At 37.2% G+C, this 27,186-nt stretch overlaps 2 protein-coding genes across 9 annotated transcripts in view; one reads left to right on the top strand and one right to left on the bottom strand.

Annotated features, from left to right (window-relative positions):
• Nucleotides 1-45: 45 nt before the first annotated feature.
• On the top strand, nucleotides 46-14,127 carry dtnbp1a (dystrobrevin binding protein 1a). Of its 8 annotated transcripts, none has more exons than XM_052578811.1 (10): nucleotides 46-460; nucleotides 1,064-1,117; nucleotides 1,725-1,790; nucleotides 1,944-2,004; nucleotides 2,087-2,219; nucleotides 3,663-3,795; nucleotides 4,470-4,492; nucleotides 10,611-10,766; nucleotides 11,353-11,487; nucleotides 12,848-14,127. In XM_052578811.1, exons 1-10 carry the CDS (start codon nucleotides 405-407, stop codon nucleotides 13,138-13,140), a joined length of 1,110 nt encoding a protein of 369 aa, XP_052434771.1. In that variant the 5' UTR covers nucleotides 46-404; the 3' UTR covers nucleotides 13,141-14,127. The 8 variants fall into 8 exon arrangements, with proteins under 8 accessions (XP_052434771.1, XP_052434772.1, XP_052434776.1 ...); XM_052578812.1 differs by having other exon boundaries at nucleotides 47-460; nucleotides 12,851-14,127; XM_052578816.1 differs by having other exon boundaries at nucleotides 48-460; nucleotides 1,743-1,790; nucleotides 11,344-11,487.
• Nucleotides 14,128-14,368: 241 nt separating this feature from the next.
• Nucleotides 14,369-27,186, bottom strand: part of LOC127975059 (protein Jumonji) — a 42,951-nt gene continuing 30,133 nt past the window's right edge. The window contains exons 7-18 of the mRNA XM_052578820.1: nucleotides 25,151-26,147; nucleotides 22,963-23,441; nucleotides 21,756-21,848; nucleotides 21,526-21,644; nucleotides 20,387-20,457; nucleotides 20,104-20,218; nucleotides 19,911-20,016; nucleotides 18,418-18,600; nucleotides 18,173-18,297; nucleotides 17,865-18,042; nucleotides 17,607-17,714; nucleotides 14,369-16,153 (exon numbers count right to left, since the gene is read on the bottom strand). Of these exons, the coding sequence (XP_052434780.1) occupies nucleotides 15,995-16,153; nucleotides 17,607-17,714; nucleotides 17,865-18,042; nucleotides 18,173-18,297; nucleotides 18,418-18,600; nucleotides 19,911-20,016; nucleotides 20,104-20,218; nucleotides 20,387-20,457; nucleotides 21,526-21,644; nucleotides 21,756-21,848; nucleotides 22,963-23,441; nucleotides 25,151-26,147 (2,733 nt within the window). The 3' untranslated portion in view covers nucleotides 14,369-15,994. The remainder of the gene's footprint in view (nucleotides 16,154-17,606; nucleotides 17,715-17,864; nucleotides 18,043-18,172; nucleotides 18,298-18,417; nucleotides 18,601-19,910; nucleotides 20,017-20,103; nucleotides 20,219-20,386; nucleotides 20,458-21,525; nucleotides 21,645-21,755; nucleotides 21,849-22,962; nucleotides 23,442-25,150; nucleotides 26,148-27,186) is intronic.

The following is a 27,186-nucleotide window of genomic DNA, read 5'->3' as shown; positions in this document are numbered from 1 at the left end:
ATTCGCTGTAATGAATGAGACGCTGAGCAACCTTTCAGTCACTTTCACTCTCAGTTAGGGGGCGTGTGTTTAACTAGTACAGGAAGGGATCACGTTAGTCCAGCTACCCGACGGACAACGATAAATAATCATTTTAACTTAAGACAAACTGGGTGTGAAAATAATATAGTGACCCAAATCCACGGTTAATCATTGAGAAGGCAAAACAGTGGCTGCATGAACAAGCCAACTAAGTTAACCTTAGTCCTGCAGACATTGTCCGACGGAGCAAAGCCCACAACGGGACATTAGGACATTGTCATCTGACAAAGGATGACTGAAGCCCTCGTGAAAGACTAAGCAAACACAGATCTAATCTAAGTGTCACCCATGCATGCATACAAGGATTAAAGCAGCTCAAGGACATGTTTGAGAATTTCAGAGAGAAACTGCAAACGGTGCAGCAGGACTTCACTTCAGGGTAAGTATTTACCGCCTGACTGCGTTCATACTCACTGGGGTCCTAATATGATGTTGAGGTAGCAAATTTAGGTGACCTTTAGAACCTGTACTGATATTACACAATACTGACACAACTTCTGCATTGGCTTCCTCACGAGCGGAGAGCCGAGAAGTGGATGCTAGCTAATTAGCCTGCTAATAATCTCTCTTACAGCAAAGTGTGTAGTTTGTTTTTGTTTTAGATATTCTAAAAAAAATACAAATAATAGGTATAAAATGTATGTAACAATGTATTTTTGGGGATGAGAGACACATTCGAGATGTTCAGTGTCAAGTTAGCCGCATGCTAACGACTGCAATCTTGAATTGTACTAATAACTTTCAGCTGATCGTCATGTGATGGGCGAGACAGTATTTTTGCGTTTTATGACACATTTTTATATAAAAGATTTTTCTTTTTAACACGGTGTCAACGTAAATGTTTCCAAATGACAGTGGGTGCAGTAAATAAACAGAACAAACTTAAACATATTTAAGTAATCGAACACAAATACTATTAATTAATTTTGTACTTTGGCATATAATTTATATATTTCCTGTCTCATATTTCAACACTTTTCAGAATCAAGACCCTAAGTGACAAATCCAAGGAGTCGAAAGTGAAGAAGAAACAAAGGTAAGCTATAGCAAGTTTAAAACCTCTCAGTGTATATAGTATAATAAAATGTTTATTACACCTTTTATGTCATTTTATGTTTTATTTCTTTCTTTCTTATCTTTTATTTTTTAATTATGACTATCATACATTTTTATTATGATTTACAGAAGACACTTATTAAAATGTCATGCAATATATAACAATAGTTAATGTAACAAAACATATTTTCAGGCCTATAGCGGGAACCATTTAATGACATTAAAAACTCTATAAGGTTCAGTCCCCAAAATTAATTGTGATTTTTAAATCTTTACGAATCTTTTCCATGATCCTTCAAACCATTAAGTTTTACAAATGTTTAATTCATTAAAATATAATGAAATTTAGTCTGATCACTTTTTCTTTTATATAGTTTAATAAATACAGGTCAGAATAAGTATGTTGTTTCATTGTACCATATATTTTACCCTGAAATATTTGATACTTTACTTATATTTAATATGCTTTCATCCAAAAATTCAAACACCAAAATTGTATGTCTCATCTTTGACATTTTTGTATGTTTTAAATATTATATTTAATATACATTTTTTTTATGTATATATTCATTTATATAAATATTTAGTATATATTTTGCCAGAAGAGATGAAAACTTTCCACAATATTCTGCTGGAGTCGAGTTGCTCAGTCGGTAAGTTACTTTACATTTTTCAACAAATGTCAGCAAAAATGTCAATGCAGTGCAATCCATTTAAAGGGTCAAGGGGATATTCTCATAAATCCCTGAAGTTGATGAATGTATTTATAACTATGTTTTGAAATGTATGACTATTTTTCTCACCAGATATGAAGACACTTGGGTGGCTCTTCATAAACGGGCTAAAGAGTGTGCTAAGGCAGGGGAAGTAAGTTCACACATCTAACTCTGTCCTGTTGAGGGTTTGTGGTGCTGTAACTTTGGTAACTCAACTCAACTCTGTCTGTAAGACGGTGGACGGGGAAGTCGTGATGCTGTGTGCACACTGGGAGAAGAGACGAGGAGCAGTGCTGGAGCTGCAGGAACAGCTGCAGCAGATCCCTGCTTTCCTCTCAGACCTGGAGACTATCACCTCACGCATCGGTGAGACTTTCACAAACAGTCCTCATGCGAGAAGAATCTTAGATCAAAGACAGATCTGAGATATTCATCCGGGGCTATCATTAGAGAAGGAGGTTATTAATATTACCTTAGTTTTAAACAGCTCATTTGGATTCACTGACAAATCTTCCTCTCTGCCGTAGCTCTCCAAGCTCATTTGTACTTTCATGTATTGAATCTTTATCCCCAGCTGACACAAACTCTCTTGTCTTGTCAAAGTTGAATATAATATAACATGAGCTGCTGTGAAAGGAAGGATCATCAGTGAATTAATGACCTGAATTTCCACATGTACCTCATGCAAATCTGAACCATTCGGAAAACTTGAAATACAATTATATAAGCAACTTTTTTATATGAAATCAGTGTGTATTGTACTGATTATCTGGCCTTAAATGGAGCTTTTACTGTGACAGCAGAGAAATCTGATCACCTTGACTGCCTTTGCAAAGCATTTGTCTGCGCTCTGTGTGTAACTGTGATGCAGGGCGGTAATGAGAGTGATTCCTGTGGAGCTCCATCTGCTGATGTCAGTCGCTGTTGTTCATGCTGGAACATTGCACCTATTGGCTTCAGGCATTAATCTTCAGACTTGGCTCCCTTACAAAATGTCTTGTGTCGCAGGAGACTAAACAATAGCCAGATAAAGTCTAGTGGTTGCTCCGATCGTTCATTTGTTATGAGCTCTTTTTGCTGTGTTTTCTTTTGTAGAGTTTTGGACAAACTACGTTTTCTGTGTAATACTCTATGTAGGCTTCCTGTAGTTAGTCAAACTGTGATGCATTTTTCTGGACTCTTTTATAAATAGAATATTCAAAAGAACAGCTTTTATTGGAAATAGAAATCATTTGAAACATTATAAATGTCTTTGCCGTCACTTTTAATCAATTGTATGCGTCCTTGGTTAATAAAACAGTAAGTCCTTTTTATTTATATGCATGAAGTGATCAAGTGTTAATTCCTCCTCCTCTTCCACTACCTTTCCAATCTAAGCAGATAAGACATATTGCATTCCGTCAGAGGTTTCAGAGCTCGAATTCAGAGAGAACTGTGAATTCTAATGGATTTATATCAAGGGCACTTTCTAGTGTTGCCACTTGGTGGTGTTATGTAGCTGCATCTGTGCAAACTCCTACTGACACTTAACAATATGCCTTCATGTCAATTATCATTCACAATGTAGTATGAAATGTAATAACTATTATAGACTGTACAGAGGAAATGTACTTTTCTTAATGGAAATGACAAAATGTCACCATACCTTGCATCTTAAATCAGAATTGTAGAACTAATTCACTAGTGGTAATAATCTATGGTTCCAGTTTGATAGGATGGACACATTCAGGGGCTTTTTGCATTTTTTTTATACTGTACATATAATTTTCTTTAACTCAAACCTTATTACTTTTTCATGCTTTTGCACAGCTCATCTGGAGGCTGACTTTGAGGAGATGGAGAGTCGTCTGCTGTATCTGGAGGATTTGTGTGCTCAGTGTGAGCATCAGCGCTCCAAGCACTTTCAGATCCTGCAGCTGGAAAACTATAAGAAGAAAAAAAGGTAAAAATGGTGTTTCTTGCTCTTAAATAAAGCCCCAGACTCTTTGATGTGTCCTTTATGTCTATTAAATCACAATAACTGCAGAACACGTAGGAACCGTCTATCAAGGGTTTTCCTCTTTAATTTAAAGAAAGAAAGAACAGAACATAGCATGTACTTTGGGCAGTATTTTACACTGGCAACATTGAGGACATATTAGAGCATCCATATTGAATAAGAGTCTGTGGAGCAAGCAATATGACACCTGCTGTTTAGATTGTAAATCATTACAATACAACTGCACGCAGTGTGTTTTGACCATTTGCACAGAAGCAGTGAATAGCCACATGCAGATATAAGTTTTATTGAAAACACCCAAATATCCTTGTACTATGAAAACCACAAACAAAATATGGGCTTAAGGAAAGCATGAATGTGTATCGTGTAATCTTACAGGCATCTGTGGTTCAGGTTCAGCCTGCAGCTAAACCATCCATCCCTGGCTTTGGCCAGTGAGTTGGAAAGCAGCTGTGTTCAGTTCTCCTTCTGCGTGTGGGTATTCATTAGTACAAACACTGTGAAATGCTACAGCCTCTTTATCTCAGGAATCTGGGGCTGACATCTGGCGAGATTGTGTGCTATGTATCTGGCTATATATGTATGCATTCATGTAACCCCCTTTATTTGTTTTCTAGGAAAGAGCTTGAGTCTTTCAAAGGTAAGAAATATTATTTTTTAAATCCCAAAAAGCATAACCTGCCAACCTCCACAGCTAATGCTAATATATAGAGAATATATGTGTTTACAAATCGTCATAACATTTGTTTCTTTTATTTATAATTCTAAAATGTATTTATAATTTATTTCCAACAAGGATGCATTATATTGATCAAAATTGACAGTACAAATTTAACATTAGTAAAAAAAAAATGTTTAGAATGGTATTCTTTTGACATAATCAAAAAAATCCCAATCCCAAGCTTTTGAACCAGAATGTGTATAAATATTTTGAATTATATAATTATTTATTTTATTATAATATTATCATTTCAATTATTTATTCATAACCATGCATTTTTAATTATGTAATTTCTTAGACTCAGCATTTATAAAAATCTTATGTACATAAGAAGTGTATGAATATGAAGTATAACTAGTTTAGGAAAAGCAATGAGTTATCGACGACTGACAAAAAAGAGTTTTTGATTTTGATTTAAAGATAGGAAGAAGAATGGTCAAAGAGTCAAAAATGGTTTCTTATTTGATGGAAGTGTACGTTTTCTAGGGATAAACCGTTCACAATTTATTCTTTTTGTATATTATTTAACATTTTTATTAACGCATGAAGCTGATTTAGTGCTCAATATTGAGAAGAACTTTGTAGTAATTATCCAGGCGACACTAATTAACCCCAGGGAGGGCAAAAGTGCTCTAGTGTGCGGTTGCTGCTGTCTTTATCAGAATCAGAAAGAGCTTTATTGCCAAGTATGCTTGCATATACAAAAAATTTGTTTTAGTGACATAAGCTTCCAGTACACAGAGACAACACACAGACAAAAAACAATAAAATGTAAATATAAAGATTGCAAAATAAATAGAAAAATAAATCAGTTGTATGAACAGTTGTGCTATAGATGATAATGGAATAGAATAGAGTGAGATGCAGGGATGTACTAGGATGGAGGTGATAACAAATAAATATAAGGATATTGCACATTTATTGCATAAGTGGGGAACATGGTCTCATGATGGCATTAACTCCACCCTGACCTCCACGGGGAGGCTGCTGCTCCATCTGTTCACACCTACAGTCCAGTATAAATAACAATCACTCTTATCATCATAGCTCTTCGATCTATCAGTTAGAGATGTTGTACAAAAAGGAAATGGCCTTTAGGAATCATTGTTCACTTGCCCTTTATTTACAGAAAATTTAGTTAATCTGAGCTTAGAGGATTTGTAAGTGTTGAAAAATTTTTGAGGCTAAGATTATTATTTTTTTTTTACATTTTAGTTAACATCCTTGTCTTTGTCACTGAGAAAGTGGTAAAGACTGTTTATAACACGTCCGTTGGTACGTAGGCGGTGCTGCTTGAGATTGGCTCGTCTTTTGTGTGGGCGATGTGCTCAAGACTTCACACCTTATACTTGACTTATTTATTTATTTAGATCTTAAAATGATTATTTACGTTTCTATGAATTCATTTTTCCTGTCTGTGAGCAAGAAAGCTGTGCTTTGCTTTATTAGATTTATAGTTAACTGGAGTTTCAGAGTGAATGTGCTTCTTTGTCAGGTTGCAGTGTTTTTGGGCACTGACTGACTAATGATTATTCATACTAATGCTGACATTATGTTCTGTTATTGTACTTTTAATCACAAGTTTAGCTGAGTGTAGTATACAGTATAAGATCGGCAGATTAGTCCCAGATCACAAAGCGATGAAGGCAGATATTTGACATGAAACTCAGTTTTCTACAGACCCTCCCCCTTCAGGTTTGTGAATGGTACGTTCCCTGCTTTCATCCTCACTCCAGCTGCATCTCAAGCTCTGTGTCCCTGAGCAGGCAATGCCTCAGCATTCCTGGCCATAGAAGAGCTGCTTATGGAATAAAACCCACAGCAGAATATAAGATGTTCATTTAGCCGTTCTTCAGGTAGACTTGAACTGCAGTCTCTGGCGTATCGGTCCTGCATTCAGCTCATCTGCGCTCTTCAAGGAGAAACACAAAATGTCCACGTCGGGAACTCTGGACAGCAGCATGAGAGATTCTTGTAGGTTTCCATGCACTCTTTTTTCGATGTGCCAATGTATCACAGTTCTGGCGGTTTGTCAAGAGATCTGAATTGGTGGTTTGCAGTCATTGTTTGTCATCTTGGGCTTTGGCTGGCTTAAGTAATGGAATTTCAGCACAGATTAGGATGCCTACGGTGGCTTTCATCTCTATTCCTTTTCAGGACCAGCCATCATAATGCAAGTCTATGCAGCGCATAGAATTCAACTTTTATAAAAGACTTTATGGAAGGTCAAATCTAGAAATGTTGCTCAAAATGGATAGCCTTCTGGATAGCAAGTTGTTGTAGTTAATTAACATTGAGTTGGGGTTATTTCTGCTGTGGTGTGTGTGGAGAGCATTTCTTCAGCGTGATGTTTGCATAAACTTGTATGCCTTCATGCTTCAATTTTGACTTGTAAATTGGGGTTTATATGAATGAGCTGTAGACCTGCAACCTCTAGGTGCTCAAGCAGTGTAATCTCAAAGTTATCTCAGACATTCAGCGTTCATCAGAGAGAACTGGCATCATTAGCTGTAATGAGAAATATTATATTACATTATATTACGTTAGAATGAGTGCTTAACATACAAATGACATGAAATCAGTCCCATTGTTGGAAATTGTTATAGTAATTATATTCTATTATTATAGTTAATATTAAAGATTATGCCCAATTGTGCCTTTTTACCATTTTTTATGTCATTAATAATTAACATCGTATAGCATGTTTATTTGTTATTTTCTCATATTTTTTCACTTTAATTATTTGAGTAGCATGTTATATATTAGATGTCATCGCAACAACATAACTAGGTATGAATTGATATGAATTTAAATACTAATTTAAGGAGCATTTGGTATTTGTCTGTGATGCCATGTTTTCAGTGAATGTGTTTTTTGCTTGACATCTCTCAGATCTACTCATAGAAACCAGAGTCTGTTTGTAGCTCATCGTCCATTCTACTTGAGTGCAGTGAGACAGATGACTGATACTGAACCCTCCATGTGTTGAATGAACTGTCGGGCCAGAAGAAAGTGTTTGCACATTCTTCTCTCTGCTTCCTCTTCCTGTTTCTGGATATTGGGGTTCTGTTCTGTGTGTGGCCCTAGGGCTGAACCTGCATTACCATCTGCTGCCAGATGCTCCTCTGATTAGCTGCAAGATGCCTAATCTTTGACCACGCTAATATTTGTTTCATGCTCCATTTTCCTAATAGAAGATTGATGGAGATTTTCATCAGCGAGTAGATTATGAAACTGCGTTGTTGAAGTCTCAGCTGTGGTTTTCTGTGCATTGGCCCTCACAAACGTTCTTAACATGTTTTCTTCTTTCCTGAGGAACGTGTGTGGAGGATGTGACAAGTGTGATCAGAGCGCCTGGGGCTCATCCCGTGCTGTCATTAGCTAGCACACACACGCAACAGTAAATATGACGAAAGGCACAGCTTATCCCCGCAGATTTAGTTCTTTCATGCAATATCCATGATTTTGTTCTTGTGGACATGGAGTCATTAAAGGAGGAAGACGCTGTTCATTAGCATTCCCATTCATCTCAATGGCAGCTGCTCAGATGGCGTAGATCTCATGGCTGCACTGTTTTTTTTTTAAGCCAGTCACCTGAAGCTCAAGTGCATTAAGTAGAAAAAGTAGCTATATTCATAGGGTATTAAGAACAGTCCCCGTCCTTTCATTTGCAGCTTTCCTGATCTGTGACGTCAAAGGCATGATAAATCCCATTTCGTGCATGTAGAGCCCTTCAAAAAAGAAATCTTGAGAAATCTACTATAGTTATTAAATAATTAAAGTGTAATTAGAAATAAACTACTGGGCGAGTTTGGTTAAATTTAGATTTTGCTCTCCAAAATATGTATTCATTTCATTAGAAGTATAGTAAAAACATTAATATTGTGAAAATGTTCTATTTTCAGTTAAGAATAAAATTCTTATTATCAATGTTGAAAACAATGAATCTTTTTGTTGCAACTGTGATACATTACCATTAAAAAAGAAACATTGTATAAAAGCAATTAATGGTAACTGAGTACCAATAATAACAGCATACCAGAGTTAATTTTAAAGGAGTAATCGTTCCTTTGCCTCACAGAAATTAATTACATTTTAAAATCTATAAAGCAGAAAACAGTTATCTTAATTGCAGTCTTGATGAGCATAAGTTAAGAGTTAGGAATATTTCCTTTTTTTTCATTTATGCCTAAAATCGTAATATTGCCTGAGAAAAAGAGTTATGCTGTTTTCATTAACATCAAGCCAATAATTGAATTAACATTAAATTAGCATAAAATCAAAACAAATAGATTTGTTTTACTCCTAAATCCTGGTTATTACCATGAAGAGACTGAATAATGATGATCCTGCCGTGAAATATCGAGTTGACAAGCGTTAGGGTTGAAGTAGGTTATTAATCAGAGGAGTAGTACAGTATATCAAGCAAATATCACTGCTAAACTAGTGTTTTGATAATACATGCATAAATAATCAGCTCATTTTAAATCTGCTTGCATCAACTTCATTTATGTGATTTAGCCCATTTCTGCAAGGCTAATGTTGTACCAAAAAGGGCAACAATGGTTTCTCAGTGAGCGTGTTTACGTTCAGGCCAGCATTTTTATTTAACACTGTTCAACCAGCATCTGTTTAAAAAGAGCGTGTGACAGGACTGTGGTTAAGACCACATCCTAATAACAGAGGCGCGTTTCGCGTGACCTCTTTGTCAGTGGACTTCTTTTCTTCACGCAATACACAGGAGGATTATGATAGGCAATGCCTGCCCATATAGTATTTGATGGTGCTGTGTGCATACTTGCATGTTTTAAAAGTTTCTTTCTCCAGAAAGCAGGGTGATTTTGTGTTTCATTCTAAAAAGCTGGATGCGTCACCATAAGCTTTGGCAGAATGTTTGTGGCATATATTTTTAAGTGTTTATCACACACTACAGTGACATTCAGATAGCACATGCAAACTTCCTGCTTTTCAGAGAAGAGTATGCACTTCCTGTGAAAGATAAAGATTTTAATTGCATCTTGTATCACTTACGCTCTCACAAAAGAAGCGTTGCGTTCTCCGCCACTAGTAGAAAATGCTTCACATTCGGAGGTAAGCTAGCATGCAGGAAAGACACTTGTGTAGGATCTTGTTCTTTGATGTGCTGTAGAAAGCATGTTTGATGATGTATGCAATGTTATCTTGAAGTTCAGATGTCAGAGGTTTGGTTTAGATATTGCAAAGTATCTTGGGAAATGCGTATCAGGCAGATATTGGAGCTGGTATTGTGTTGATATTGGAACATTTGTGTGTGGAGTTGGGCAATTTAATTCTAGAGATCTCAGAGAATATCCTATTTTTAAATGTTTTTAGATAGCAAAAATAAAAATAAAAATCCTCTTTTTCTTGCAGCACTGGGGTTTAAGTGCTGTTATAATTATAAAACAAAAATGATGTAAGAACGCTATTGTTCAAAAGTGATTGATAAAAGACTACACTGTTAGAAATAATATTTTCTATTCATCAAAGAATCTTAAAAAAAATCTGTTTCTTAACAAATATTAAAAAGCACAACCAATTTCAGCTCCGATAATATAAGAAGTGTTAAAAGGATTTCTGTAGGATCTTGTGAACCTGAAGACTTGAGTAATGGCTGATAAAAATTCACCGTCACAGAAATAAATTACATTTGAAACTATATTAAAACAGTAAACAATTATTTTTAAATTGTAATATTTCACAATATTACAGTTTAACTAAAGCTTCTTCAAATAAATGCAACCTTGGTGAGTTGTGTGAGAAATGAAAATGATCATTTCAATTCATTATAATTTAAATACTATTTTATTGCTATGAGCAAATGTTTCTGCATCAATTCTCTGAGGGTTAATCCACCTCCCTTTTCCAGTTCATTTTGTGCTTCCATCCCCCATCTCTCTCTCTCTCTCTCTCTCTCTCTCTCACTTTCTCTCTCTCTCTCGCCCTCTCTCTCTCTCCCACTCTCTCTCTTGCTCTCTGTCATTTTATAACCTACTTGGTGTTTTATGTCTCTCTTTAGCGGAGCTCGATGCAGAACATGCCCAGAAAGTGCTGGAGATGGAGCATGCGCAGCAGGTCAAGCTAAAGGAGCGGCAGAAGTACTTTGAAGAGGCGTTTCAGCAAGACATGGAGCAGTACCTCTCCTCAGGATACCTCCAGATCACCGACAGGAGAGGTCAGTTACTTCTTTTCGAAGGACCACCTCTGGAAATATTTGTCCAACGGTCTAAAATTGATTCGTAACATCCCTTTTTCTTTCCATCTTGACTCTCCCTGTGTAGTGTCCTTACGTCTTTAGTGGCAAACACATATGACAGTAAACAGTGTTTTCGAATTCAAAATGCGATTGTTCTGTTTTTCTTTGTAAACTTAAGAAAATAAGAGCAAAACAGAATCACAGTAGCCCTATATGATGTGCTGCTCAAGGCTGTGTCCTTCCCTTCATGAATATTTAAACATGCTAGTACTATGTTAAATGGGAGGTTAAAGTGCTTGTGCAAGGATGTTGATGCTAAACTGATTGTCTTCTCTTTCCTCTCTGCTGCTTTAATGCTGCCCTGGTGTGTGAGGTACTCTATCCCTCATTCTTCAGCACATCTTCTTTGTGCTAGGCTCCTCTGTTCATGTGTTCATCTATTCACTGTATAGGGTTGTGAAATTTGCTTGTGTATTCCTGAACTAAACTTGCTGTTCCGTGGGTTTTGAAGTGCACAATGGGTTTGAATGAAGGTTTATTTCTTTCTCTGGGACAGATCCATTAGGCAGTATGTCCTCAATGGAGGTGAATGTTGACCTCCTGGAACAGATGGATCTCACGGATGTGTCCGATCATGAGGCTCTCGATGTCTTCCTCAGCTCCGTAGGGGAAGAGAGCAGCGCTCAGTCTCCTGACACAGGTTGGGCTTTGCATATTAAACATATTGCACCCAGTATAATTGAAGTACTATGGAGTCTTTATTGGGGAGTGTTAAGAGTTCTTGTGGGAAGAAACAAAACCAAAAATTACAGAAAACAATGTGCTTGGATTTGTTCACATTAGCGCAATCAAATCCACTGTCGCAATCAGATTTCCGGACATTTGTAAATGTGTTTTAAAGTAGGACTTTTTGCTGATCCATTTCAGTTTGAGCTGTCTGGTCAGAATTCAAGAGTTTCCTCACCTCTCAGGATAAGATTACCGTATTTTCCGGACTATAAGTTGCACATTTTTTCATAGTTTGGCTGGTTATAGTCAGGCGACTTATAGTCAGGTTCGACTTATTTATGAAAATGAATTTAACATGAGCCGTGAGAAATCAAGCAAAAGAAAACATTACCGTCTCCAGCCGCGAGAGGGCGCTCTATGCTGCTCTGTGCTCCTGTAATCTTCACTGAAAACATAGAGCGCCCTCTCGCGGCTGGAGACGGTAATGTTTTCTCTTGGTTCTTGGTTCTAAATAAATGCGAATTGTAGTCCAGTGTGACTTATATGTTTTTTTTTTCCTCGTCATGACGTATTTATGGACTGAAGCAAATTATACTTAGGTGCAACTTATAGTCCGAAAAATACGGTACACTTATATTAAAGTTCTGTATTAGTTTGTCCAAATAAATAAAATATTAAACACTAAAACCAAAATCAGTTGCTGTAGCACATTATAATCTTATGAAAACTGGATATTCATTTTGAGATTTGCTAAAGATGGAGGAGCATTATTCATAGTTTTTATTTTCTGGGAAATATAGCTGTTTGCAGCTGCCAATAAAAGAGTAGTACTCATCTTTACTCAGTCCTCAACAAGTTTTGTCATATAAGTTTTGTTAAATACCGCAGATTCAGAAGCATTAGGTGTCCAGTCATTCTGCTTATTACAGCACTAGTAAAATTAATCAAAAGTGACAGTAAAGACATTTGTTTCAAAAATTATATCCGATTTCTTTTTTTATATATTGTTCATTCTGAATTCTGAAAAAATAAATTGTATTACAGACTCCACAAAAATATTAAGCAGCACAAGAAATGTTTCTTGAGCATCAAATCAGAATGATGTGATATAGTGCTGATTTTTACTCCGTCCTAAACTAGTTTTATCATTCCACTAAATACTGCAGATACTCAGAAAATGTGAAAGCAAAGTGTGCAGGAATGGACACATTAGACTCCTACCGTGTCTCTCATAGCCTTCAAGTATTCAAAGTTTGCGACTGCACTTCAGGACTAATTCATATTCTGAAGTAGATGGCGTGACACATTTGAACCTTGTTCTGTCTGTTCATCAGGCGGTCCGGCTCTGGAGCCTGGCTCGTCCCCCTCAGAGATCAGCCTGAAGGTGCCCTCACAGACAGAGCTACGGCACACCGTCTCCTCCGTCTCATCCTCCTGCACTGACACCGTCAGCGGCGTAACCGAGGGTCCGGATGAAGAGGAGGCCAGCGAGGAAAGCTGCAGCGGAGACTCTCCACTGGTCCAGTCAGATGAGGAGGAGGTACATGCTGACACAGCCCTCATGGGCCTCCCAGAAACAGAGCCGCTCAAAAGCTCAGACGACAGCGACACGCAGGCCCCCTAGTGGCCACGGATGGCAAACGCACTCGTTTGAGTTGCTTTCTGGATGAAAACCTGTTTTACATCAAGGCCCAGACAAGAAGTAGTGCTGAAGACCAGCCAGATGTTTCTTCATGGCTCAATGGGACACTTTGAGTTGATTTTGGACCCTTATAGAACACTGTTTGTGCTCAGCCTAGAGAGCCCCTCTTTCTGACTCTTAGCACTGTGATTTATTGTTTTATTCTTTCTCAATACAAAAAATCAGCTCCGTGTATGACAATTCTTCGTATTACCTATTGCTTCAGAATTATATAATAATAAACATTTTACAGTGTTCCTGCTAATATCACTGATGTACGTTGCATGAATTTTAAATGCAGAGCTCATTTTTGCATATGACATTATTGAGCCGATTGAAAGACTTTGAAGTAAAATAAATAAACCTTGAAATAAGAGGGTCATCAAAGACAGTCTCAGTGTAGAACTGATATTTCATATCATAGTGATCTAAGGCAAATATCTTCCACCAACGATTTCACAGAGTCTCTGATATAAAAATAGCCGGGAACATTGGGACCATCTGTGGTCACAGAATTTACAGGCTCCCCGTACAGCAAGCTGTTGCTCTCAAACCCTGTTACCTCTGGAGAAGAATAGTTCTCACGGTACCTGCAGTGACATGAACACAGCGAGAACGAGGGTTTCAAAGTCTGACTATATGGGTTTTGATAAGAAATGACTTCAAGAACAAGGGATAATGGGTTAGTATTAGTCTATACTAAATATTCAAATCAACAGCCAGTAATATTAATGTACCTGCGCTAACATGAACTTACAATGAACAGTTAGATCTGTTATCAACACATACCAGCTTTTTAATTGTACATGCTCATTTCCCATTTTTACATTTAGATTACATTTGCCATGTTCAAAATTCATCTTTAAAAACGCTATTAACATTGTTAAATGTAATCTTTTGAATAAACATTTTTCATACTGTACAGTTTAATGTTGTGATGCCTAAATTAATTTCTAGTATTTATTTTATTTTGCTTTTAAATTTGTTGTGTTATATATATATATATTATATATATATATATATATATATATATATATATATATATATATATATATATATGATGTTTAACACAAAATAATATATAATTTTGCCATTTTACCAGTTATTGTCCGTAACATCAAAAATACTCTGCATCTCCAAAAAATTAAAAATAAAAACCTTGAGGCCGCTATATTTTTGGAAGGATTGACAAGTGATTCATTTATTAAATCCAAAACATATACAAACTTGAAAAGTAAAAAAAAAAAAAAAAAAAAAAAAAAACTAAAAAGATCTCCACTGTACTGGAGGACTGAGTAACAGTGCATATAAATAAACAGTACAAGGATCAGGAGTATTACTGTATAAAACCGGGTGAGAGGATAACAAAAGAAAAAAAAAACATTTTAAGGCCATAAAATGTATACAACCACATTTTGGAAACACTGTTCAGTTTTTTTAAACCTTAAATACAAGTCAGTCATCTGGAAAGGGGCGACTACCATGTTTGATTACAGGACTTCGATACAGTCAGTGCAATGGGTAGCTAGGCCTACACAATAGTTTACTTTTGGGTAAAAGACGTTTCCTTTTGAATAAAAAAAGTAAAGCTAAAAAACTAGGGATCACCACTATGACATACTTCTCAGTGATTTAAGCAGCACTTATTTTTTGTATGTTTTTGTAGCAACCCTGTTAACATCTAATTTATATCAATGAAGAAACCAATGTAGAAGTAAGGCTCTTTCTTCATCTCGACCTTCTCATCCAAACCCCTAGAGACCCCAACTCAAAGGCTCAATTTAACATTTACTGGCATAGAAACATATTTGGGGCTTTTTTTTTGATAGATTTCAGTATTTCGCAATAATACTCTATGAAAATGAAAAGGATATTTAAAGATTTAATTCCTAACGGGTGGAACATTTTCAAGAAACACTGGTAACCAATTACAAATATAAAGTCAGGGGGACAAAAGTTTGTGGGATAAAAGGGAAAGTGCATTTACAATTGACGTAGTAACTTTAAAAACAAGTACAAACTGCCCTCAGCATCAAACGTGTTGTTTTTTATTAAACTGCCTCAAAATGTGCTTTTAAAAGAGGGGAGTTCCTAGTGTACTCACACAAGGCCTTGAGATCTCCGAATCATCTGAAACGTTTACAGGCTCCTTCAAGAGTCAAATCTATGTTTGTTTGTTTTTTATAGCTGGAGAAACGAAATGCCAGTGACTACGATACATGTTGCGTTTGAAGTATGGGCTGTTATCGCGAATGTCCGTTCTTGTTCCTGACAGCGTTAAGACGTAATAAACGTGAGCCCAAGAGACAAACAGGCCGTAAGGGTGATGGAGAAAAGTGTCACTACAGCACCAGTTAAACACAAATGATAGGAATAGTATAGGATATATTTATATCTATGTATACACATATCTATACTCGATTTAATGCTAAAACAACCCGAAAATACTCATCTAAAAACCAATCTCAATACTAGTGCAAAAGGTTTCGTGCTTGTTGGATGAGACCCAATAGCCTTACGTCAGGTGCCCCAAACAATTGTGTATTCGCCCCCTTATATTTGACGTGAAATGCGATGTAACATTTAACCTCCGTACATTCAATATATTAGACTAACCAGCCAGTAACTACACGTATCTGTAATACAAAAGTGCAATATAACAGCTTGTATTGATATATTATACACTAGGTACAAAGAGTATTGAAGAGTGTTTGTACACAAGTATTAGGAACACCTGATATAAAAGGAGACCCGGAGGAATGTCGCTGACGGTCTGATCTGGTCTGGTCTGATCTGGTTAGGAGCGGCCGCTGGAGAGGGGGATCAGGGCGGAGCTCTTGTTTCTGGGGCTTCGTTTTGCTGGTGGGGTCTTGATGGGGCTGATGACTTTCTGCTTCATTCCAGCCTTCTCCAGGGCTCTGCCACACACTCGATTCACCAGACCGTCGATCTGCTCCTGTGCAAAATAACAGGGTGGGATGCTGGAGGTTACATATTTACACTGAGAAGTTGATTTTTAAGGGGAATACCATATTTTATGCATTAAAAATTAAATACTGCAATTAATACAATATCGGACATTACAATGTGCTCAACGCTCTATTTGAACTTCCAATGTTACTAAAGGATCAGTTAGAAAATGTTTAACATTGATATTCATTAGAATCCAGAGTGCCAAAAACATACACACACCCAGTTTTACATTTTTATTTTCTATACTTTTCTTGCCACTTGCTGAATTGATCATGTAATTACCGTATTTTCCGTACTATAAGTCACACTTTTTTTTCATAGTTTGGCTGGTCCTGCAACTTATAATCAGGTGCGACTTATTTATCAAAATTAATTTGACATGAATCAAGAGAAAACATTACCGTATACAGTCGTGAGAGGGCGCTCTATGCTGCTCAGTGCTGCTGTAGTCTACACTGAAGACATAGAGCGCCCTCTCGCGGCTGGAGACGGTAATGTTTTCTCTTGGTTCTTGGTTCTAAATAAATGCGACTTATAGTCCAGTGCGACTTATATATGTTTTTTCCTCATCATGACGTATTTTTGGACTGATGCGACTTATACTCAGGTGCGACATATAGTTCGAAAAAAACTTTAAAAAAAAATTAAAATGATAATTGTAAACTAGGAATCCAATAATATTACAATTCTGACAGATATTCAAATTCAATACTATTTTGATTAATTCAATAAAATAAAAATGAGAACACTACAAACTAAAATTATTTTAAAAGCTACAAATTGATTTATCCTTTACAACATTATAATGTTCTGTATAAAAAGGGCATTCCTTTGTTGATGACAGCAAAGTAGTCAAAATATAAAAATCAAGGAAATGAGCAAATACACTAATAGGAATCATCAAGTCTCCATTTAGTTCAATTTGTCTCCTCTTTTGAAAGAAATGAATACTTTTATTCAGCGAGGATGTATCACACTGAGCAAAAGTGAAAAAGACTTTTACATTATTACAAAAGATTTGTATTTCAAATAAAAGCTGTTCTTTTTATTTATTTATTTTTATATATAGAAATGCTACTTGAGCATCAAATCAGCATATTTGAATGACGTGTGAATGATCATGTGACATTGAAAATTCTGCTTAAAAATTCTAATAGAAAATGTCTATTTTAGATTGCAATAATATTTCATAATATTACTGCTTTTACTGAATTTTTAATAAAATAAATGAAGCCTTGATGAGCATTAGAGACTTCTTTTAAAAACATTCAAAAATCTGACTCCAAAAAGTTTCAGTTGTATTGTATAATGAAACAGAATGATTTACAATAATTTACTTTAGTTTATATTTACTTTTAATTTGATTTTAGTTTCTGATTTTGTTTTAGACAAAAAAAAAAAACTTTTATAAACGCTTGCTTTGGACAGTAAAGTACCTCAGTGTAACGAAACATCATCTTGAGACCACGGGGGGACCTGCGCTTCTGGATGTATCGAATAGCACATTCCAAACAGAAAACCACATTGTCACTCTCGTGAACAACCTGTTGAAGATGAGACAGGATGAGTACAGTGTATATGCTAATATGACACATTATAGCATAGCTAGAACAATTAGCCTAGGGAAATTTCTTCATATTTTAAAACAGCCCCCTCTGTATAAGGTTAAGTGATGTGTAATATTGTAAATTTACCATGGAGAGGTAACACAGATGCTGACACACTTGGCAGCGCCTGTCAGCCGTGTCTTCTGTAAATCTCGAGCGCTGCTGCTTCTTCTTGTCTGCTTGAGACTCGCAGTTTGTGCCGTAGCGCGCCGACAGACGGAGCCCGGCCTCGAACAGATCCTTGCGCTGGCTAATCTCTGCATCCCTGAAAAAGTACGAAACAGGAGCATTTCACCAATGTGTGTGTTCATCTGTGTTGGAAAAATTAAGAGTTTCTGACTATTGAAGCTCATTAAACGAGTCCAAGCAAGCCTAGGGATGTTTTTCGGACAGACCTGAGATCTCTGATGAGACTGGAGACTGCATTCATGAGCTGCTTGTTGTCCCGCTCACATGTGGTGATCTGGTAGAGCAGTTTCTCTGTGGAGAAAGGCTCTTCTATACGACGCCGTTTAAGGTCCTGCAAAGCAAACATGACACACACAAGTGTGAAAGCACCATACTCCCACATAAAATAGGTCAGAGCTGAACCAAGCCAAGTTCCAGCTGGCTTTGTCCGTCCGCGCAGTGAGTCTCTCACCTTAGCTGCCTCGTAGCCCAGCTTCATCCACTGGGGGTTGGCGAAGTGTACTGTCTCAGAGACACTGTAGCCACAACACACCTTAGACACAAAGGTTCCTGGGAAACATACCATGAACTGACCACTCTGTTGCACAGTCCGGTACACTTTCACCCCCTTTCGACGGAGCACCTCTGGAGAAATCTGTCATGAGGATGAAGAGACAAGGAACATCACATCAAACCACATTCTCCTTTACACTGCAGAAAGACAGTACATTTAAAGGGACAGTCAATTTTGCTGTTTGTTTTCTGTCGAACACAAAAGATGAGATTTTGTAAAATGTTTTAATGCGTAAAAAAACCTGAGTGACCATAGTAACCTGGGATTATCAGAGATGGTTTTATTAATATTTAATTTAGAATGAAGAAATTAAACTTTACTAGGCTACCAGACTGTATTGTGCACAAGCAGTAGTTTGTCATGAATAAATGTTACATGTTAAGTTCATAAAATAAACACACACAGGCATAAATACAAACATAAAGTCAAAACTTTATTGGAATAATTGTCAGACGTTTACAGGATTGCAAAATATATGGTTGCAAATACTAGCAGAATTATACAAAGCAATAATTAGGTAAAGCGATTCACAATAAACATAAAAATATAGCCCTAACCAGTTATGATAATACGGAGCCCGGCACATGAAATGCAAGAAAAAATAAATAAATTGTGCGCACAATTTACTAATTCGTTCCCTCAATGTACTAAAACTTGCCCACGATTACTATTGCGTTCCCTCGATTTACTATTTCATTCACTCAATTTATAAATTGTGCGCACAATTTACTAATCTGTTTCCTTGATTTGCTAAATCATGCGCACGATTTAGTAAATCGAGGGGATGCGATAGTAATTGTGCGCACGTTTTAGTACACTGAGGGAATTAATTAGTAAATCGTGCACACAATTTATTTAATTTTTTCTTGAATGTAATGTGCGGGGCTCTGCATGATAATAATAATAATAATAATTATACAAATATTAAATTAAAAGACACAATCAGTTAATGGATTTACGAGATGTTTTTTAACCACTTCTAGTGATCCCAGGTTGCTATGGTCAAGCAGGTTTGTTTAAACTCATTGATACAAGAAAAATATGTTGTTCCCTCAAAATAAGAAGTCGTTGCCACAAGAAATGGATGTGTACCCTCAACATAGGTTCTGGAAGTTATGATTTCACATCGTGTGCCCACGACATAAGGATGTCTTTACCTCAACAAAATGATCTTGTGGCCACGACATAAGAACACGTTCCCACGAGTTAAGGTGTTGTGCCCACGACAAAAATTAAGAGAAACAGAAAATGTCCCCTCCCGGTCCCCGTAAAAAAGATAGAAAATCAAGTAACAACATGAAGGGAGTAATGACATTATGACCAATGTTTATTTTTAAGTGAGCTGTCCCTTTAAGAGGAACGTGGTGCAGAAGTCAATGTTGCTCTCTCACCATAATGTTCCTCTCTAGCATCTCCAGCCCTGGAGTGCCATTAGCCTGTAGCAGTGTGTGTACTACTTTGTCAAGTTTTGATTTCTCTTCAGGTGGAATACAGTACCTGAGGATGAGAGAAACACATGTATTAGGGAACATGCCATTTGGGTTCAATTTAAGCCAGCTGTAATGTATGATAACAAACTCTTACCAAATGCAGTCAGCACCAGTGTGTAGGTAATCGATATACGGAAGGCTGTTCTGGTCCCGACACCAGCATGAGGTAGAAAAGACCATGCCTATGTTCAGCCAGGGGATGGTCACTCCTTCATGCAAACACAAACAGATGTACTGAACACTTACTGCTGCACAGATTCAACAGCTTCGCAGGCAGATTCAATACACACATCATTCTAAAAGATCTAGTAACTGAACTCTCAATGATGCTTTATTGTATGCCGGAACGTTTTTCAGTTTATTGGGGTGGGCATTACCTGGCACAGCACCAAGATGACGTAAGATGGATCCTGAGTTATTGGGAAGGACAGTAAGATTCCATCCATGCCTTGGGAACAAGACACTCAAATTAGAGTATGTCAATATTTTATGCACATTTTGTTTATCTTCTACAGGTAACACTTCTACAGGTAACACTTAGTAAGGTTACTGTTAAGGCACAATAAAACATAATCTATAAATATCAATAATAAGGTTAATTTACACATATACCTTTTACTAGGGTTATGCAATATATCATCTAATATTGGATTTTTAATAGTGCCTGTTCATTTCCTATGTTTTTCAAATAAGATTTAAATTAACATTTAAAAAACACATCATTCTTGTGACAAAATCTTAAATTCCAGAGGCAAAAAAGGTCCATTGTCTGTTGTCAACAGTGTAGTGATGTACGAAACAGCTCACATATGAGTCACAGTCAACTCAAGCAGCTTCTTGTTGGTCAGCATGGTGAATCTGCGTGACCAACTTGATTTCGTTGCGAAATCTGTGTGCGGAAATCTTTCACGCTCACGCAAAAATAAATAATTATTTTTCATACTGTACATTGAAATGCCTATATTCACTTAATATGGCTTTATAGCCTCAGTTTTTACAGGTGACATTGGTTAATAAATTATGAACTTACATCAACAATCATATATAAATATACATAATATATTTCTATGAAATATAATATTTATATAAAATAATATGTAAACATTTCATAAATCGTTAGTAATTGGTGCATTATTTAATGTCAACATTTACAAACTCGAAGGATAGTTCACCCAAAAATGAAAATTCTGCCATCATTTACTCATCAAGTCAAGTCGTTCCAAACCTCTATGAGTTTCTTTCAGCTTTTGAACACAAAATGAAGATATATTGGTCACCAAACAGTTGATGGTAGCCTCACAGAACAGAAAAAGGAAGACTATGGAAGTCGATGTTTACCATCAGCTGTTTGGTTACCGACATCCTTCAAAAAAAATTCTTTTGTGTTTTGCAGAATAAAAAAAAAAACCCATACGGGTTTGGAACAAATGGAGGGTGAGTAAATGATGACAGAATTAAAATGTTCACTTTTGGGTAAACTATGCCTTCAATATAAAATGTTTTTTAAAACCCTAACTTTGAAAATGGCTCAGACTTTCCCACAGGAAATCCACTCCCATGAGTCTTTGTGTCAACCCTCCCACAGTGGACAGCAACATGGCATTCCTTTTCCTCAACCAGTCTCCAGTACTCCCTCTGCAGAAACAGTTAAAAGACATGACAGTGAACATGACTGAAAACAACATCACTTATTCCTGCACATCAAAGAAAACATAATGAAAACAGCTTGTCAACATGAAGATGTACCTCAACTTCAGCAGTGTCTGGCTCTTTGCTGAAGCACATGTTCATAGTGTTCCTGGCTGCCCTGTAGAACGTCGTCAGAGAGAACGACTTTCCCTGGGAAAGACAGACAAACAATCTACACCAAGGACTGATGTTTAAAGGGGTGGTTCACTGCTTTTTTTCTAGGCTTGGTTGTGTTTATGGAGTGCAGTACTAATGCTTAGGGTTTTTTTTTTTAAAATGCATTATTTATTCTACACCGTTCTGAGCCTTCTCCTACGAACGCTTTGATGATTTCCTGGTTTTATTGAGACCTCCCTCAGAAATATGCAATGGGCTCAGATTGGTTAGCTGGCCCAGTGTGTTGTGAATAGTTAAACTGCCGAGTGTACGTCTAAACGTCCTGCCACTCACCTCAGAATGTGCTCTTGTTGTATTGTAAACAATGGTGTTTTCAATATTGCTTATAAACTTGAGCCAAATTGAGACCCAAAAGATCTTAGTGAAGAGGATCGCGCAGAACGTTTCAGAAGGGTATGTTGGTATGACACGCTGGTATTTGTAAATGCTACTGCTTATGTTAGCTTCTAATATACGGTTTTATCCTGATTAAAGCTTAATCAGCAGAATACATGATTGTAGCATTTTTGTAATAGTAACCGCATGAAAAATATCTGTCTGTCTATATTTTTTAAAGTGTATGATTGGAACACAGTTTATTGATGGAGCTGACGAGCTGATGATCTGAATGAGAGAGATGGAGAGTGATGAAAAGCAGGGCAATGTGAGAATCGTTAGAATACAGAATCATGATTCATATATTAATAGATTTTTTCGTGCACCTCTATTTTTGACAGCGTGGTAACATCTTTTCCTCTTCTCTAAAGCAGCGCAACATGGCTTCGCCCCCTTTGTTGCATGTCACCAGGGGTGGGGATTATGTATATTTCAGGGTTTGTGATGTCACAAACCCAGGAAGTAACTCTAATTTTTGTAGGCATTAAACTCCCATAATTTTAAAAGACATTATCTCTGTTTGCACTGAACGTTCAGCGTTGTAACTTTGCAGATATTGTTTATAATCAAACAGCAACAAATAAACACTAACTAAAGTTGAAAAAAAAGTGTAATAATGTAATCAACCACTCCTTTAAAAAATAGTTAATAAACATAATATATATTATATAGAAATATGAAATTATGTTTCCAAGAAGTAAAGCAAATATACCCTGTGTATGCACTTGTGATGTTCATTTATCACCCCTTCATCATCCCCTTTCTTCTCTAATCTTCTCGGCCGGGTGGTCTTCGTCATGGGGTCCAGCTCTCTGAGGTGCTCACGCGCTCTGCTGCGGTGCAACGCTCCGTTCACCAGCCCATTTTTGGGCTCGCAGCGTGGAAGCAGCAGAGCAGCATGCTGGGATATGTCTCCCTGGCCCTCTAGGGGCCCACTTCTTTTCTCCAGGGCCTCTTTCTCTGCCAGCACTTCCTTCTCCAGCTGGGCCCTCTGGGCTGGGGACAGGGAGTCGTAGGAGAGCAGGTATTGGCAGTACGCCTCCTGGAGCTTGGCCAGCCGGTCTTGAGCCGAGCGTGGGATGCCCAGCAGATCAGCGAGACGGCCCCAAGTCTTCAGGTCTGTCACCTGCTGCATTCCCCCCATTTCATTGAGGATCTGGAAGAATCTGGCCAGGTCCAGCTCACAGCCCCCTAAAAGGAAGCAAAAAGGATACAAATGAATCACCACGCTGGCTGTTTGCAAATGACTGCTACTATAATTTCACTTCACTTTTATCTCTAAATGTGTGCGCACATACCCCATTAGTCACAGGCTTTCAAACGGCTCGCATTAGTGCCAGCCATGTCACTGTTTGAGTGGCACATTGAAACTAAAAGATTTGAGGTTGGCAAGAAAGCAGCAGCTCTGTCTGGCATCGCCTAGATGATTTTCCTCATTCAGTCAATAAGAGACCAGACTGAGCCGTCTATCTCTCTTGGCTCTAGATGCACTGAGTAATCTCGTCAAAGGAAGCTGCCTTTGCCAGCATGAGCTCGTTAATCTGTCCAAACTGAACAGGTCAGTGACAGAAGAACTAATAAATATGCACTTCAAATACAGCTGGCAGTTTACAAGTGAAGACAGAATACTTATCTGAATATTAATACAAAAACACACCACTTATTGTCTGCGCTAACACGTTAATCTAATTACTTCAGCTAAAGACAAAATATGTATATATGTATATATATATATATATATATATATATATATATATATATATATATATATATATATATATATATATATATATATATATATATATATATATATATATATATATATATATATAAATAGTTTTAATTCAAATTAAACATGATATTACACTTAATGAATATTTTATTAGTTTTGCAATTAATAAACATCTCAGTTTGGGGCACAGCATTTAACTTAGATAAATTCATTCATTTTGAACAGGAGCAATTAATTAAATATTTTTGTTATAAAATGAACTGATTTGAATGGAATGAATCAGACAATCCAGTGCTACAAATGAAAGAGACAGGAGTGTTTATGACTTGTTTAAACTGATTTACTAGCATGAATCTTACTTAAAAATTCTACATCTGTTAGTGAGGACCATTAAGGATGAACCGATCCACAATGAACCAGACTTTTCCATGCTACATATGAGAGTGTTCACCGCAATGAATCTTTTGTGTGCCACTTGACTTTTCTGTGCTACTTAAGAGAGAGAGGAGCATGTAACACAAACTGATTCAGTAGAATGAATCATTTTCAAATGCAATGTGTGAGAACGCGCTCGAGAGACTGTTACTGATTTACAGGAATGAATCATACTATCATATGCTACATCTGGTAAATACCAACAGATTCACTATAATGAATAAAAAAACAACCTTGATATGTGTTCTGCATTACGCTAACTGAGACTTCTTATGGCACTTGCATATCATTGCTCTTTTGTTGATTTTGATTGCTTCCATTGTTCTCATTTGTAAGTCGCTTTGGATAAAAGTGTCTGCTAAATGACTAAATATAAATGAATCAGACTTAACCATGCTACAAATGACAAACAACATATAATTGTAAAATCTAAGCTTATGTCACACCACTAAAAAAAGTAGCTAAGTTGTCAGCAAAAGCTTTGTGGCCAGTGCAGCGGCATATAGTGTGTCCCAAGTTCAAATCCCAGCTCGTGGATCTTTTCTGACACCCCCCCCCCTCCTCTCTCTCTTCACTTCCTGTCAACCAACTGTCCTATCAAATTAAAGGCAAAAATGGCAAAAATAAATCTTAAAAAAGTAGCTAAGTTAGTAGCATTTCTACTTTTAACTTTACTGTCTCTGATTGTCATTTATGCCCACAAAATATAGTTTTCCTGTCCAGAACTTCTTACCTATAAGCGGAGGCTCTTCTGTATTAATGCCTTGTGTCCGCAGGTGTCTCCTGATGCAGGCCAGTTGCTGTACATTGGGGCCCCAGCGCCTGCCCAGCTTGTGCACATGCTGCACGTACGAGACGAAGCGCATCTCCTCTTTAAGCTTACACTCAGGACGCCAATCCGCCGGCGGAACAACCCGATACAACCCATACGCCTCCGCTTGCCCCCGCACAAACTCCACGTAAGTCAGCGGATCGTGGAAGTCGCGTGTGCTGGGATAGAAAACGGGAACCTCCGTGACCTCCGAGCTGCGCCGGCCTCGCTCTTTAGGCTCAGCTTGGTTGAGGGGCTCAGTCGTATAAGAAGGATTGCCTTGTTTAGGAGAATTGCTTGTTTTGGGGGTCTCTGATATTTTGGGGGAGTTGGCTGGCTTCAAAATGTCTTGAGTTGAGGTAGTGGGGCTGTTCTTGGCCAGAACGTTGGCTTTACAGTGCATCTGTTTGGTGAACATGAGCTTCCCCGCCGAGGCCCTTTTGGGCCGCTGTGATCCTGCCACTTGCGATCTCACCGGCATCTCCTGAGCTGCTTTCCTACTCCGTGTCTCCAAGGGAACCACTTGCACTTTGACCCTCTTAACCTCGACCTCTGCTCCGGTCAGACTATCCCTGGCTAACTCCAACTGCCTCTTTAACGGTCTCAGTCCATTTCGTCTGGGTGGGAAAGTGTCCGTCCCACACAGCCTCCCAGCAGTTGCTGGTGATAGCACCTGTTTTTGCATCTTGGCGTGGCTGGTTTGGGCTTTTCCTGAGTTGGAGTGCTGAGGGTGTGTGTGTGTGTGGTTGTGGCGTGTGTGTGTGCTCAGGCTGAGCTTGGCCTCTTTGAGCAGTCTGGCTTTGGTGTAGGTCACGTGGCCCTTGGGGTATTTCACAGCTTTGGTCGGGGGACTACGGAGTTCTCTCGTCTTCCTAGAACTGACAGCGGATGCTCCTGAAGTTCCGTTCATTTTGGAGGCCTGAGGGATGACAGAGATTACTTTTGTTATTTCATTTATTTACACACTAGAAAACTGAATATACAGTAAATACATCATACAAGCTGCTGTGTGAAATTTTTTCAAAACTAAACACATGACAAGACATACTTTGCGTAAAAAACAACAACTTTGTACCATTTTCGAGAAAGGTTTATTGACTCTTCAGTTTTAATTATTTTTATACATTTGAATCAATGTTTGTCAGTTTGATTTTGCAGAATTTTTTTTTTAAATATATATTTATATATATTAATAAAAATGTTAATAATAATAAACTCACAATAACAAAAACAGTGAAGCATTTTTAATAAAGTATTTATTATGATCTTAAATTCTTTTAAGAATTTTAGAATTTAATTAAAAATAATAAGAGAATTGAAACCTACTCAATTGTTTTCTTTACAAAAATATCTGTACTGATGGTTTTCTCCCATTTATTAATTAAAATATACTAAAATTAATTTTAATTCAGAAATTGAAAACATGCTCATGACGGAGGAGGTGTATCTATTTTTATGTTTTATATATATATATATATATATATATATATATATATATATATATATATATATATATATATATATATATATATATTTGTGTGTGTGTGTGTGTGTGTTAAAAACTGGAGAGAGAAAAAATTATTGGCCCTAATTTCATGCATATGACACAAATCAACTATTAATTTAATATATCAGTCCATGCACTCCTTGAAAATTCAAAACTAAGATCCTGTCTTAGCTACAGTAACCACTGTGGTTCTGCAGTGCTACAACATGAGTTTGGTGTTTGCTTTCTTTTTACTGATGACCTGTGATTTTAAGAAAAGGGCTGAGAGAGTTGTTGGCAAGAAGAAGAAAACATAACTTCCTCAAATGTAATGCATAAAAGCAACCTCCTATTATTCCCTCTCAGAGTGGCTATATTCTTCCACTAGGGGGCTCAGTGGAGCTGTTCTTTCATTCTTTAGGGAGCTCACGCACGTGACCTGGGCCATGTAGCATGATTGTTCCATCTGCAT

This window comes from Carassius gibelio, chromosome B16 (assembly GCF_023724105.1).
Source record: "Carassius gibelio isolate Cgi1373 ecotype wild population from Czech Republic chromosome B16, carGib1.2-hapl.c, whole genome shotgun sequence".
Lineage (NCBI taxonomy): Eukaryota > Metazoa > Chordata > Actinopteri > Cypriniformes > Cyprinidae > Carassius > Carassius gibelio.
Note: the sequence above shows the minus strand (reverse complement) of the source record. Positions and strands in the feature narration are given on the sequence as shown.

What these genes read in the sequence shown, in the direction of transcription:
- dtnbp1a (XM_052578809.1), top strand. Translation starts at nt 405, where the DNA reads ATGTTTGAGAATTTCAGAGAGAAACTGCAAACGGTGCAGCAGGACTTC. An exon ending in AGAGCTTGAGTCTTTCAAAG is followed by an intron (nt 4,493 to 10,610) that starts GTAAGAAATATT and finishes GTCTCTCTTTAG; the next exon opens with CGGAGCTCGATGCAGAACAT. An exon ending in CCAGATCACCGACAGGAGAG is followed by an intron (nt 10,767 to 11,343) that starts GTCAGTTACTTC and finishes TCTCTGGGACAG; the next exon opens with ATCCATTAGGCAGTATGTCC.